Genomic DNA, 16,039 nt, shown 5'->3' on the forward strand with positions numbered 1-16,039 from the left:
TCAGATCATTACCTAGGTGGTCACACTTGCTGATCATCAATTATCTTGGCATTTGATTAGCAGCACCTGGCTGCATGTATTTCATCCTTTACATAATTCTTCTACATTTGTGTTGTTCTTTATTTGAGTTCCATTTATCAGATTTTAGGACTTCAAAACACCTGATATATTTAGGAGAACCTATTATTTAGTGGCACCCGTTTTCATTATTCCGTTTCCCTGCGGTGGGTGAGAGTACGAGCCCCTATTACAACTATACTTTGATTCTCGACAATCCTAGACTTTGTAACGAATGAATCAGGAGTTTTCCGACATCATCTACTTTCTCCACCCGCCTCCCTCGAGGACTATAAAGCCCAGCATCCAGTAACCGCATCAGGTAAAGTATTATCCTATCACTATCGCAAGATACAAATGATCCCCATTGCCTTCCCGTATGAGCCACGTAAATTTAAATCAGCCTGTCAGGCCCCTCTTCTCTCTCTCTCTCCCCTCTCGTCTTGATGAATATTTAGTTAAAACAGATAATAAAAATGTTGCTTTATTTCAAATGATGACAATTTACAGTATGTAACCAAGTGTTGCGAGCGCGAGTAAGAAGGCAACAGAATAACAAATCATAAGACAACCCTGAGGACAGAAGGTAGAGAGAAATGTTAAATTAATGAGCCCATAAAAACGGCTGCAAATGAAACGTGTAAATACATTGATCTTTTTTTTTTTTTTTTCCCGTGTTTTTTTTTTTTTTTAACCTAATGGTTTTCTTATGATTTTTACATCACAGAAAAAAACCTGTTCTATTTGCACCGGCACAGCTTCTTAGTAAACAGTGTTCTTTCTTATCTGCTGAATGCCTTCTCCCTGGGCTATGGCAGATTTTTCATTTAGCTAAAAGCTCAGTGAGAGGTCTGGGAGAATGATAATCCTAGTACGGGCCGCAGCTGGCACTTTCATGGGTTAGATGATTAGTAGAACGTTTTTCATTCGACCTGGAGAAATTCTCTCAGTAGGAAGTTAACATCCGCTTACTGTCTTTACCAGAACGCAACTCATCAGTCCTCCATCTGACACGGCGAACAGAGCGAGCTGCCTGAATAATGGATACGATCGACGAATTTTTTTCGCCTTTGCTTCGTGGAAGCGTCGACTTACGAGGCTTCATCTACACTCTGCGCCACACTTCTCCCATACGCCACCAGCAGGTCTCATCAGCCCCCCCCCCTCCCTTCCTTCCCGCTCCGGAGTGTTTACAGACGGCACATATTGTTCCATTATGGCGCAGGTTTAATTAGTAAGGTTCGTCTCGACGGATAAGAAGAAAATAGAAACCTTGAAACCTTCCGCAGCACCTCCCTTCCTTAACATGCAGAAAGCGGAGAGACATTAAGATTCCAATAAATCTAAAGGAAGAATTATGCAGGGTCTTACTGCAAGAGGATTTTGCATAAGCTTTAAGCAAATTCGGGAAATCACCTAATTTAACCTTAAACCTTCTTCTTCTTCTTTTTTTTTTTTTGGGAAAAAAAAGAGCTTCTCCCCAATCCTCAGCCTGTGGCCTCGCTCTGTGATCTGATGCTAATATTGTCTAATAGAGCCGTGCGGGGTAGTCCCTGTCACTGCGCCGAGCTGATTAAGAAGGCGCATTCAGTGACATTAGCGCATTCAGTGACAGTGGCGAGCAAGCACTCGCTTAGATCTAGACTCACCTGAAGAGAACCAGAGAAGAACAAGCACCTCGAGAAGAAACTCTGCTGGGAAGATTTGCATAGCTCCGCCCCCTTCTTGGAAGCCGAGCAAAGCAAGCCTCCCTGGAAGTTCTTCACACCTCCGGAGCAAGCCTGAAAGAAGCCATGGCCTCTTCAAGCAAAGCCACCGGAACAAAGAAACAGAAGAAAACCAAGCACACCCAGGAAGAAAGGATGGAAGAGGAGCCCCAGGCCCCAGCAGCTGCTTCTACCCCTGAAGCCTCCTCCTCCTCTGAGCAGCAGCCCCCAGCGGCTAAGCAGACCAGCCAGGAGCCCCCCAAGCTCCCGCCCTACATGAGGGACACGGTGGCGCTGCGACTGAAGGAGGTAGAAGGAAGGGTGCCGGACATGACCAAGGAAGTGTTCTGCAAGAAAATGCTGCTGGACCAGGGGGTGAAAGCCTCGGACATCTTCGGAATCCAGGCCATGGTCACCGGGCTCTTCTACGTGACGTTCATCTCGGTGAACGTCTGCAGAAGGTACTGGGAAGCGATCAAGGCGGCGGCCCCGGACTCTCCCTTCTCCAACTTTGTCGGCAACTGCTTGCTGCAGAGGGAAGAGAGGAAGATTACGGTGTCCATGTGGAACCTCCGGACCCCCGGAAGCGACATCAACACCCTCCTCTCGAGGTACTGCATAGTGGTGAAGGAACCGGCCAAGATCCTGAACTGCTACGGCCTCTGGATGGGTAAGTGGACGGCGACCGTCCGGCTCCTGCCGGACCCGGAAGCCAAGGACGGACTCAAGCACCTGCCCCAGTCCTTCACGCTGGGGAACTCCTACGGCCTGATTTTCTACCCGGACATGCCGCGGACCTGCCGGAAATGCGGACAAGAAGGGCACGTGATCAAGGCCTGCAAGGAGGAGGCGTGCAAGAACTGCCGGGTGACGGGTCACGTCTCTAAGGATTGCCCGAGGAGAACAACCTGTAACCTCTGCGGACTAGCTGGACATCTCTACAAGGATTGTCCAGAGAGGAAAAGGACCTGGGCAGACGTTGCCGCACTGGCTCCGGCCAAGGGCTTTGAAGCTCGGACGCCCGCTGTGTCGACACCTCAGCCCAGGAAGAAGGCGTCAAAGAATGCGAACAAGCAGTCGGAGGCGCCAAAACCCAGGTCTGGTAAGACAAAGAAGGTGACACCTTCCACCACCCAGCCCTCCCTGACCTCCCATAACCCTCCCTCCCCCCTCTCCCCAGCTGAGATTGCCATCCCCCCCCTAGCCAGCATCTCAGAAATTCTGTCACCAGCCCCTAGGGCAACCCTCCCGCCCCAGTCCATCCCCACCTCCTTTGGAGAGGCGGCACTAATGACCTCCTCCCCCGCCACCTCTCCTCTTGCCATGACAGAGACAAACTTCCCCTACCTCTCCCAGGCCCTTGTCTCCAACCCTGTCTCCCCAGAGCCAAGTCGGCGGAAGAGGAAACAGAGGGACAGCCCCGTCAGCGACTCCACCAGCAAGAAACCGCTGGAGGAGGCGGCGGAGCCGCCCCAGGCGGCCGAACAGGACGCAGAAAAGGAAGAGTTCTTCGAGGAGATGGAAGCCGGTTTCAGGGAACACTGCCCCCTCTCCAGCTCCATCGACCTGACCGCGGAGGAGCAGCACCTGGACGAGGTGCTGGAGAACCTCAAAAAGGTTCCGGACGGAACCGAAGGCAAGCCGCCCGACCGGACAGGTAACTAAGGCGGTATCGTCCCAACCTAACCCTCTTTTTCTTCCCTCATGATGGCTAACCTAACCGTTTTTTCCATCAATGTTAGAAGCATTAGAGATAAGTTTCGTTGTCAGACTGCACTAACTTACCTTGCCTCCCAGTCGTGCGATGTTTACATGTTACAGGAATGTGGTATCCCCTCCTCTAGGTCCTACGACCATCTGGCCAGGGGCTGGAGTCACGGTCCTTCCTACTGGTCCGGTGGGGGCGATTGCAGGTCTGCTGGTACCGCCATCCTTCTCAGGGGGAGCGCTTTCACGCTTGATTCCGTCCAGGAGCTAGTCTGCGGCCGACTTCTGGTCGTGGACGGCTCCTGGGCGGGTGAGCCCGTGCGGCTCATCAGCGTGTACGCTTCCCCTGACAGGGGTGAGCGACTGGAGCTTTTCCAGAACCTCGGGCCGCAACTCGCCACCACTAGGGCAGTGGTGTTGGCCGGCGACTTCAACTGCGTCATAGAGGAAGAGTGGCGCAAGCTGGACGCCACATCCAAGCTGCTGATAGAGGTAGTGACGGAAGCATCCCTGAGGGACGCCGTCGGGGCCGGCTCCGTGAATTACACTTGGAGCAGCTCCGACGGCGCTTCCCGTTCTAGGATTGACTTTGTGTTCACCTCCAAGGCGATCAGGCAGTGCGGGTCCTCCACGGTCCCCTGCTTCTTCTCCGACCACAGGGCGGTGCAGGTAAGGTGCGCCCTGGGCCACGGCTTCCCGCCGGGCCCGGGCTCCTGGAAGCTGAACTGTGCCCTGCTGGCTGAGGAGGGAGTGCAGGCGGAGCTGAGGGACATCTACATGGTCCTGAGAAACGACAAATGTTTGTTTGAAACTGTAAGCGAATGGTGGGAATACGCTAAAGTTGAAATCCGTTCTTTCTTTCAGGACAAAGGCAGGCGGCAGGCGGCCGCGGCCAAGAGGGGCCTCAGAGACCTCCAGCGCCAGCTGAGATCCCTGCAGGACCTCCAGCGCTGCGGTTGGGACGTCAGAGAGGAGCTGGAGGACACCAAGAAGGGCCTGAAGAGGCACTTTGAGGAGGAATCCAGGCGAATCATCTTTCGTGCCAAAGTGGACAACCTGGAGAAGGGTGAGAAGTGTAACTCTTTCTTTTTCAGGAAAGTCCACGCCGGCCACACGCCCCTGAACGAACTACGTGACGAAAGCGGATGCGTGCAGAGGGGGAAGAACGCCGTCATGGGAGTCGTCAGCGACTTCTACGGCGACCTCTACTCCCGCAAGCCCACGGACGACGAAGCCGCCGAGAGGTTCCTGTCAGGTATCGCTAACACCCTCGATCCTGCAGGTGCCGAGGCCACGGACGCCCCTCTGACGGCGGCCGAGCTGCTCTCCGCCGCCAAATCCTTCAGACCCGGCAGGACCCCGGGCGGTGACGGTCTCCCGGCCGAGCTCTACGTAGCGCTGGGGGACCTCATCTGCCCGGACCTGCTGGAGCTCTACGAGGAGATGGTGGTGGAGGGTAGGATGCCGCCGTCCCTGAGGCAGGGACTGATCACGGTCTTGTACAAGCACAAGGGAGAGAGGTGCGACCTGCGGAACTGGCGTCCCATCTCTCTGCTCAACGTGGACTACAAGATCCTGGCCAAGGTGCTCGCCAACAGGCTGAAAGGAGTCATCGGAGAGATCGTCCACCCGGACCAGACCTGCGGCGTTCCGGGCCGCCGGATCGCGGACAACCTGGCCCTGGTGAGGGACACCTTGCACTACGTCGGAAGCCGCCGCGTCCGCGCGGCCCTGGTCAGCCTGGACCAGGAGAAGGCCTTCGACCGTGTCTCCCACCGCTTCATGAGCCAGGCCCTGCGCAGGTTCGGGTTAGGTAAGACGTTCTGCTCCTACGTTGACCTAATGTACCTTGATATCCACAGCTCGGTGTTGGTGAACGGCTGGAAGACTGACCCCTTCCCTGTGCTTTCGGGGGTCAGGCAAGGCTGCCCTCTTTCACCCCTTCTTTTTGTTTGCGTTATAGAGCTGTTCGCAGAGTCTATCCGGCAGAACCAAGGGATCAGAGGGATCACCGCACCGGGACCAGGGCGCGACGAGGTCAAGTGCTCGCTGTACATGGACGACGTGACCGTCTTCTGCTCCGACCGGAGCTCTGTGACGGCGCTCGTCCAGACCTGCGAGGAGTTCGGACAGGCTTCGGGGGCAAAAGTCAACTGCGGGAAGTCGGAGGCCATGCTTTTCGGAGACTGGCAGCTTGCTTCTTCTGCCCCCTTCCCCTTCACCATTCAGCCGGACTTCATGAAGGTCCTGGGGGTTTGGTTCGGGAGGGAAGGCGCAGCCCTGAAGACCTGGCAAGAACGCTTGGCCAAAGTCAACACCAGAGTCACCCTGTGGAGCCTCAGACAGCTCTCCTTGGAGGGGAAGACGCTCGTCCTGCGTAACGAGGTGCTGCCCGTACTCCAGTACGCGGCTCAGGCGTGGCCGCCCCCGGCCCCCGTCTGCAAGGCCGTTACCAGGACCGTTTTTCATTTTGTTTGGGGCTCAAAGATGGACCGGGTCAAGCGAGCGGTCATGTTCAAGGAGCCAAGCAAGGGGGGCAAAGGTGTCCCCGACATCTCCACTTTGCTCTGGATCTTCTTTGTCTGTGACTGCGTGCGCAGGACCCTGAGGAACTCTGCAAGGTCTGCGGGAAAGTCCATGTCCCGTTTTTTCCTCCTGCCCCTCTGGAGGGGGCTAGGCTGGGACAAGTGGGACAGCTCCATCCCTTACAACTGGGACGCGCCCTGGTACTACGGCCAGGCCGTCCGTTTCGTGAGGGAGCACCAACTGGAGGGACTTAAGCCCGACCTGTGGAAACCAAAGACCGTGCACAAGCTCATCCGAGCCAAAGACTTGTTGGAATTTGTCCCAGGAGTCACCCAGGACACGGCCCAGGCGGTCTGGGCCAACGTGTCCTGGGCCCGACTGCTCAACAGGCACAAGGACATCTCGTGGATGGCCATCCAAGGGGGGCTGCCCCTGCGGGCCTTCACCTATGCCCGGAGACTGAGCAACACCCCCTATTGCCCCAGGTGCCCCTGGGAGGAAGAGACTCCCCTGCACCTGTTTTGGGGGTGCCCCTTTGCTCAGAGCCTGTTGGACGCCCTGGAGCCCCATTTCCAAGACTCTGTGCCAAGGAGCTCCATGACGCACCACGCGGTGCTTTATGGGCTGTTCCAGGGCACTCATGCCATTGAGGACATCCAGGCCACCTGGCTCCTTATAAATTGCTATAAGGACGCCTTCTGGTACGCCAGGAGACTCCTCACTTGGCACAAGACAGTTTTGACGACGCCAGATTGCTACAGACTTGTCCTCAACAGCCTGCTGGATTACTCCCTAGCAGGGAGACATTGACAAGAAGGAGAGGCCCCCTTCACAGGAGGCTCCTCCCCCCTCCGCTGAGGTTTACCAAGCGGCGGCGACGACGCTGCAGTGCCTCAGCAGGAGTCAATGTCTTATCTGTGTGAGGACACAGTAAGAGCAAGACAGGCTAACGCCTAGCTGGATTTGGACCCCCTGCTGTGAGCTAGGATCGCCTCCCCAGGCGCCCACCGCCTCCCTCAGGGAGAATCCAGGCAAAAGCCGCTTTTTTGGACTTTGCAAGACATCTACGCTTCGCACAAGTTCAGGACTTTTGTATGAAATGCTGGACTTTGCTTAGATTAGGTGTGTTAGGAATTACAGGCTGTGTTTATCTGGCAAATACCAGAAAACACTCACTTTCCACTGGATTTGGACTTTTACAGGGGATTCTGGGTCACGCATACATTATGCAAATGGCCCAAACCAGGAAGTGGACTTTTGCTAGGTTCCCTTCCTTGTTTTTCCCCTTCTGTGTCTGTCCTTCAATAAAGCTTCGGGCAAGTGTTACCCCCACCCCTTCCCCTTCCACCCCGCACCCTTTTCCGTTTTTACACTTTGTCGTCGCCATAATTGAAATGCAATGCGTGTTTAGTTAGGTCAATTGAGAGAGCAGTGTGCAAGTATAGTGTTTTCATGCCATGGTTGAGGATTATACTCCTGTGTGCTGTCAACACTATGTATGAATCTTAATTTATTGTATATGTCGTGTCGTGGTCTGTGCTGCGACACAGTATACGCTGTATGTCTGTGCAAATGTATGTAACTTTGACTTATGCTCATTCAATAAAGCATTCAGTGACATTATTACATGTCACCGCGTGTCACTCTAAGTGACCCGTATGCATTGACAAGTGAGGGCGTCTCAATACAATCTGCAATCCCCCTCATTTAACAGCACTTTAAGCCGGGAACAGGCGCACTGTGCCATAAGAACCCTTAATACGGTATATTTTGCATATCAGCTGCGGTTTTTTAATCCGTCCTTTTGTATTCAGCGACGAGGTGCATAGTATAAGTATTGCTTAGTAATAGGATTTAATGCACCTGCAGGCAGTGAGACGTTTTATTTCGAGGGAATCACAGATGAGAATTTCCCCTATAATTATACATGAGGGCATTTAGAAGAAACCGCTGTGACTATATGGGGGGGAAAGTTAAGTTTTGGAGGAAAAGTTTTAGCCTTGATAGACATGGAATGTGAAAAATTCTATAGAGAGAATATAGAATTCAAGAATAAATGGTTACAATCATACACAGGGACCATATAGACCTGTAAATAATAGGGTACAGTACTGCTGGTCCTGTTTTGTATAAGGGACTTTATGTCCTTAAAGGGGTTTTCCCACAAGACAAGTTAAACCCTATCCACAGTATAGGGCCTAACGTGCTAATAAGTGGAGGTCTCAGCGATGAGACCCCCACAGAGTCCAATAGGGTCCAATGTCCAAGACCCCTAGTTGCTCCGGGAGATGTTCAGAGCAGCAGGGCGCACATTTCCAGGCCGCCCTGTACTTCTCTATGGAGCTGGCAGAGGTTTCCGTATATGGCACTCGCCAATCTCCGTCAGCTCCATAGTGATCCATGGGGAAGCCATGCATGGCCAGACGCTCTTATGATCTCAGATCTCGAGATCTGTGTGTGTGTGTGTGTGTGTGTGTGGGGGGATGGTGTTTGGGGGGGGGGGGGGTGTTTCCCATCACTGATTAGCAGGTTAGGTAGATTTCCTATGGATAGGGCCTAACTTGTTTTGTGGGAAAACCCCTTTTAATACCTTCGGCATCCAATCCCTTCTCATCCCTGGTTGCACTCGATGGACATATATATTTTTTCAACTGTATTATCTATGTAACTATGGGGGTTATTTATCATCAGGCGGCTCTTTGGGACAGTTCTATGTCTGATTATGGAGCTCCGCAGCCCATCAGATTCATTAAAGTAACTTTGGCCCTTTAATAAATGTCTCAAAATAGTCATGAACCTGGCTTTGCAAGATGCTGCACTAAAAGTAGGTCTATGTTTACGACAGATTAATGAAGAGGTGGAAATAGTCCTGTGAGACTTTTTAGCAATGAAAAGTCCCAAAAAACCTCAATGCAACTTTATAGAGACCCAGAAAAGCCTAGGAAAACCAAAGATAAATAACCCCCAATGTCAATTATATATGTATTGTATGAATAAATTGAACTTAACTTTAATAATGAAGTACCATTCCCATTCTATTCTACTTATTCTCCCGATCCCCTTTAGTTTTAGATTTCCTACACTAATCGGGCACTTGAATATATTTGCAGCACAATTACATTGAGAATAAGTCTTGGTGACCATTAAATATATTACCATCACTTGTCCAGGCGTCCAGTGAAAGAAAGATGTCTGCTGGGACCTTCATCACTAGTGGGTGGGCAAGGAAGGGGGAACTGAACGAGACAATGGTCCGCAGTTATTGTCTTGTATCAGTTTCCTAAGTGAGAACCACAGACGTGTTTGGCCGACTCTCCGATAGACCCTTACATGAAGCAGATGGGGGCGGACCAGATATAAGCAAACAATTACCCACGACCTCCTCCTCTTATCTGCAATGAACATTTATTGAAAGATGGACAAGATTCGAGCACTGAGGACACTGTAGCATCGGACAAGCGTTGGGGTCTTCCCCCATCACTTCTCAACACAAACAATGGGGCCATTGTATTATTCCTTTTTTGGTAAATGTGCAATGGAAAAAGTCACCGGAGCACATTAAATGTGCCAGCATATGATGCTGTACCCGAAACCCCCGACACGCGCCGGATCTATTTCACTATTCCATGGCCGGTTTTAAACTACGTCGCGCCCTGGAAAAACTAAAAGTGGGGCTCTATGTCCCAGTCCCAGTAAGTAAAAGGCTCCTTTAACCCTGCTCAATAATAACACTTTGTAGTTACACACAGTAGTAGGTAAGTATCTGTAATATCGGTCTGTAGAAGAATTATATAGGACAGTGATGGCAAAACTTTTATAGACCGAGTGCCCAAACTACAACCAAAACCCACTTATTTATCGCAAAGTGGCAACATTGCAGTTTAAGCAGGAAACATATTGCTCCCCTCTCTGTCATAGCGTTCAATTATATCAGTATCCTGAGAACACCAGTAGAAAGGAGGATAAATTCAAGTTCACCTGAACAGAAAGGATTGTCAGGCCTGGAGCCGGAGCTACAATGATAATGCAGATCTGCCTACCCCTTCCCATTCCTCCTGTAGTCTCAGGCAGCGCTGGTACTTGAAAGTAGAGAGATTGAATAACCGGAGATTGAATAACTTGATTGATTTCTTCCAAAAACAGCGCCACACCTGACCATGGTTTGTACCGTTATTGGGACTCCGCTTCAATCATTTCTATCCAGCAGAGTTGCAAAAACAACACAAAACATGCTCAGGTGGGGCGCTGGTTTTGGAAGAAAGCAGCCACGCTTTTCAACCTTCCTGCCAACCCATTTAAGATAGCACTGAACGTGGCAAGTCCTCTGCTGTATGAGAATCCATGAAGATACATTGGGGGTCATTTACTAAGTGCCCAAATCGCGTTTTCCCGACGTGTTACCCGAATATTTCCGATTTGCGCCGTTTGTACCTGAATTGCCCCGGGATTGTGTCGCACGCGATCGGATTGGGGCGCATCGGCGCCGGCATGCGCGCGACGGAAATCGGGGGCGTGGCCGAACAAAAACCCGACGTATTCGGAAAAAACGCTGCATTTAAAAAACGAAAAAGTGTCGCTTGGGAAGCGCTTACCTTCACCTGGTCCGAGGTGGTGCATTCCGGCGCGTACAGATGATTTTCAGCGCAGCAGCGCCACCTGGTGGACGGCGGAGGAACTGCCTTCATAAATCCCGGCCGGACCCGAATCCAGAGCAGAGAACGTGCCGCTGGGTCGGGAATGGGCCGGGTAAGTAAATCTGCCCCATTGTGTCCTCTCGGGTGATGGCCTGGGTGCCCATAGAGAGGACTCTGAGTGCCACCTCTGGCACCAGTGTCATAGGTTTGCCACCACTGATATAGGAGATAGACAGATGATAGGTGCATGGATGATAGAAGATAAATATGAAAGATTATGTAGATTTATATATGCAGAAATATAAAGTGTTATATATAAATAGCAAGATAGATGCCAGAAGATAGATATATAGATACAGTAGAAGACAGATAGATAGATATATAGATATATAGATAGATAGATGATAGATGGATAGATAGATAGATAGATAGATAGATAGATGATAGATGGATAGATAGATAGATAGATAGATAGATAGATAGATGATAGATGGATAGATAGATAGATAGATAGATAGATAGATAGATAGATAGATATGAGATAGATAGATAGATAGGAGATAGATAGATAGATAGATAGATAGATGATAGATGGATAGATAGATAGATAGATAGATAGATAGATAGATAGATAGATAGATAGATAGATAGGAGATAGATAGATAGATAGATAGATAGATAATAGATATGAGATAGATAGATAGATAGATAGATGATAGATAGATAGATAGATAGATAGATAGATAGATAGATAGATAGATAGATAGATATAGGATAGATAAATATAGGATAGATAGATAGATAGATAGATGATAGATAGATAGATAGATATGAGATAGATAGATAGATAGATAGATATGAGATAGATAGATAGATAGATAGATAGATAGATAGATGATAGATAGATAGATAGATAGATAGATAGATAGATAGGAGATAGATAGATAGATAGATAGATAGATAGATAGATGATAGATAGATAGATAGATAGATAGATAGATAGGAGATAGATAGATAGATAGATAGATAGATAGATAGAAGATAGATAGATATGAGATAGATAGATAGATAGATAGATAGAAGATAGATAGATAGATAGATAGATAGATAGATAGATAGATAGATAGATAGATAGATAGGAGATAGATAGATATGAGATAGATAGATAGATAGATAGATAGATAGATAGATAGATAGATAGGAGATAGATAGATAGATAGGAGATAGATAGATAGGAGATAGATAGATAGATAGATAGATAGATAGATAGATAGGAGATAGATAGGAGATAGGTAGATGGATGGATATATAGATAAATAGACAAAAAGCCAAACAAATTATAAATAGATAACAAGATAGATAGATGATAAGTATCTTCTCCCAGGCATTTGACCAAGAGGTATTAAAAAAAAGACAAGGGCCCTTGGCAGTTTGCTGCCCCTTAACGCTGTCCCTGCTTGGAGCCCCTTTTCCGGAACTGTGGGTGTTCTGTGAAATCTGGACCTTTCAAATCCCTTCTATTTCGTTACCTATACATGACTATATTGCAATTTGATTATTAAGAAATGTTTAATCTTTTATAAACTTCTCCCTGTATGAGCAGTAAAACTTGTGTGACTTCTCTCAGCCGCTGTTATTTTACTACATTTCAGACAATGCATCTAGATTAATTCCCTAAGTCGTGATTTACAGATACGGGTCTGATACTCAGGCGGCTCTGACAATCCCTGAGCCAAAGCCGGTGACTTGTACTGCTGAGTTAATCTTCCAGGTCACGGCGACAGGTGCGGGATTTGCGGATTGTTATCTTTTTCTCTTTTTTTTTTCTAGACGCACATTAAGGAGATTTTTAAAAAAATAAAAAAATAAAGTGCAGCGAGCGAAGTCGTACTGTTCAAAGGAAACAAGGCAGCATGACAGCGGTTAATGGCAGGCAGGAAGAGTGAGCACAGGGCATATCTATATCCCTATGTAATGTTCCCCGAATTTATTACAATTTCTACAATTCCTTTGACTCATTCCGTAAAGAATCTGGCAAAACAAAAGCGACGGACTTAGCGCTTTCTATTCTAAGTAAATGAAAATACGTGTAAGATGGAGAAAGCCCTTTATAAGGCACCAAAAACAACACAAACGTATTAGTTACCAGTCTATAAATCTTACTCCGTGACTCAATAAAAAAAAAAAAATTAAAATAAAATTGTAACAAAAAATTGGGTTCTATGAGAAGGTTCCGTTGCCATAACACGACGGGTCTCCAAGACACAAAACTAAACGTTGAAATTCCGCCATTAACCCTTTATCAGTCATTTTGGTGATTTTTTTTTTTTTTTTTTTTTACACCGTTTCCAGTTTATTGGCTCAGGGCTCGATGTGAAATCCCTCGAAGGATTTGCAGTGATTCTTGGAGTTATGTTCAGATCTATTCTGTCAACTTACTTTAACATTGAAGCTGGAATGGAGCGGAGTCTCTCCTTAATGGGAAGCGTTTTGGGTAATCTCATTTCATTAAGAGATTACAGGAGAGGGATGTATACAGGGATCCGGGTGATATGTGATCCGCATGGGAAAGCTTAGGAAAATTAAGAAAAGGTCAAAATGACAATGACATCACATAAAGCAGCACATTTACAGGTGTAGCAGAGTGTGGGGTTTCATCTGCTACAATGTATATGGCTGCTCTGCCAGATGAGGAATTGATTGCTGACAATCAGTATATAGGGCATTAAAGGGGTTTCTGAGTACCATATATACTCGAGTATAAGCCAACCCAAGTATAAGCCGAGACCCCCAATTTTACCACCAAAAACTGGGTAAACCTATTGACTTGAGTATAAGCCAAGGGTGGGAAATGCATTGGTCACAGCCCCCTGTAGTATATAGCCAGCCAGCCCCCAGTAATATATAGCCATCCAGTCCCCAGTAGTATATAGTCAGCCCCCAGTAGTATATAGACAACCAGCCCCCAGTAGTATATAGCCAGCCAGCCCCCAGTAGTATATAGCCAACCAGTTCCCAGTGGTATACAGCCAGCCCCCAGCAGTATACAGCCAGCCAGCCCCATGTAGTATACAGCCAGCCACATGTAGTATGCAGCCATCCCCCCAGTAGAATACAGCCAGCCCCCAGTAGTATACAGCCAGCCAGCCCCATGTAGTATACAGCCAGCCACATGTACTATGCAGCCAGCCCCCCAGTAGAATACAGCCAGCCCCCAGTAGTATACAGCTAGCCGGCCCCCAGTGGTATGCAGTCAGCCAGCCCCCAGTAGTTTACAGCCAGCCCCAGGTAGTGTACAGCCAGCCCCATGTAGTATACAGCCAGCCCCATGTAGTATGTAGCCAGCCAGCCCCATGTAGTATACAGCCAGCCAGCCCCCAGTAGCATACAGACAGCCAGCCCCCAATAGTATACAGACAGCCAGCCCCCAGTAGTATACAGCCAGCCCCAGGTAGTGTACAGCCAGCCCCATGTAGTATACAGCCAGCCCCATGTAGTATGTAGCCAGCCAGCCCCATGTAGTATACAGCCAGCCAGCCCCCAGTAGCATACAGACAGCCAGCCCCCAATAGTATACAGACAGCCAGCCCCCAGTAGTATACAGCCATCCTGCCCCCAGTAGTATACAGCCATCCAGCCCCCAGTAGTATATAGCCAGCTAGCCCCCAATAGTATACAGCCAGCCATCCGCCAGTAGTATACAGCCAACCAGCCCCCAGTGGTATACAGCCTGCCAGCCCCCAGTGGTATACAGCCAGCTAGCCCCCAAAGTATACAGCTAGCCAGCCCCATGTAGTATACAGACAGCCAGCCCTATGTAGTATACAGCCAGCCAGCTCCCAATAGTATACAGACAGCCAGCCCCCATGTAGTATACGACCAGCCCCCAGTAGTATACAGCCAGCCCCATGTAGTATACAGCCAGCCCCCAGTAGTATACAGCCAGCCCCTATTAGTATACAGACAGACAGCCCCATGTATTATACAGCCAGTCATCTCCCAATAGTATACAGACATCCAGCCCCCATGTAGTATACAGTCTCCTTAAATTAGCCCTAAAATTTTTCGAGTTAAACCCAGATATCAATCGTAAGGGAATAATCTATAAACTTAAAATATGAAATGTCTCCTTAGTCTTATATTCTTATATTTCTTCTTCTTACGCTATCCAGACCGCATGTACATTCCCAGCCCAATGACTGTATCAACAATTATATACAAAAAGAAAAATTGTCCAGCCTAAAAAAATAAAAAAAAATAAAAATAGTAGCCTTCCAATTAAATTTGAATTTAAAATTCAGTGTAAATTTTTTTTTTTTATTTCGTAGATCATATTTTTTTTTTGAATGTAATTGGTGACAGCCGCTCTATACCAGCATACATGACACATGTAATAAGTACAGATGGGCAGCCGTCCTAAAATCGAGCCACTCAAGAGACTCTACCCCAGCGAGCAGCCAATACGAGGCGGAATATTATTTATGGCTGTAAATTGCTCAACAAGGTTTGTGACATAAAACCGTTCACACCTCTCATTAACCTGTGTGCTCCCACCGCGCGGGCACAAGGCAGACGTCCCCCTGCCACTTCCAGGAGCGTAATGGACAATTAACATTTGTAGGCGCTGAATCGGCTAAAAACAGAACAAACTAAGAGGAGATGTCTAGCAATAAAAATAGATATTTCTTTGTTAGGCACTTATGAAGCTCCCGGCCATCGAGGAGGAATGTTAATGAGAGCCCCCGGACCGATCTGCCCGTGCACAGGAGAAAGTGTAGGGGACAGATCAGGGCCGGCTCCAGGTTTTAGTGGGCCCCTGGGCAACAGAGCCTTAGTGGGCCCCTCCGTGGACCGCCCTCCAGTGGCCACACTGCGCCCCCTCCCCCTGCGGACACACTGACCCTGGGGACACACTGATCCCCCCCCCCTGCGGACACACTGAACCCGCCCTGCTGACACAATGACCCCCTCCAGACACATTGAGTGGGCCCCTCCAGTACCCCGGGGCCCCGGCACTTGCCCGGGTTGGCCGGGTGCTGGCGCCGGGCCTGGGACAGATAGACTCTGATAACATGGATGAAAGAGCCACCATATAAGCCTCAGAAGAAGGAGGAACTTCTGAAAGTGTAAACTGGAATAGCGAGGCATAACCGCGATATTTACCCCCCCACCACCACCACCACCACCACCACCTATAAATGAAATGGGGTAGTCTTGGTATTCTGGTAACAACAAAAGTAAATTTCTATCTTTTCAAGGTGAAGGATATGTTGGAGTGCCTCGATCCAGAGGTAGAGATGAACAAATCATAAAAGATTCAACTCATAGAAACTTCATTGAATTTTTCAAAAGATTCGATTTGGTCTGAATTGAAGTAGTCCCAATCGATGTTGCTCGAATTGCCCTGGA

At 48.7% G+C, this 16,039-nt stretch overlaps 1 protein-coding gene across 1 annotated transcript; it reads left to right on the forward strand.

The window, feature by feature from the left end:
- The first annotated feature begins 1,018 nt into the window (after positions 1-1,018).
- On the forward strand, positions 1,019-3,741 carry LOC140075848 (uncharacterized). Its single transcript, XM_072122209.1, has one exon. It carries the CDS (start codon positions 1,851-1,853, stop codon positions 3,426-3,428), a length of 1,578 nt encoding a protein of 525 aa, XP_071978310.1. The 5' UTR covers positions 1,019-1,850; the 3' UTR covers positions 3,429-3,741.
- Positions 3,742-16,039: the final 12,298 nt, after the last annotated feature.

This window comes from Engystomops pustulosus, chromosome 8, assembly GCF_040894005.1.
Source record: "Engystomops pustulosus chromosome 8, aEngPut4.maternal, whole genome shotgun sequence".
NCBI lineage: Eukaryota > Metazoa > Chordata > Amphibia > Anura > Leptodactylidae > Engystomops > Engystomops pustulosus.

Excerpts from the sequence above, each read along its gene's own strand:
- LOC140075848 (XM_072122209.1), top strand. The coding sequence starts at position 1,851 with ATGGCCTCTTCAAGCAAAGCCACCGGAACAAAGAAACAGAAGAAAACC.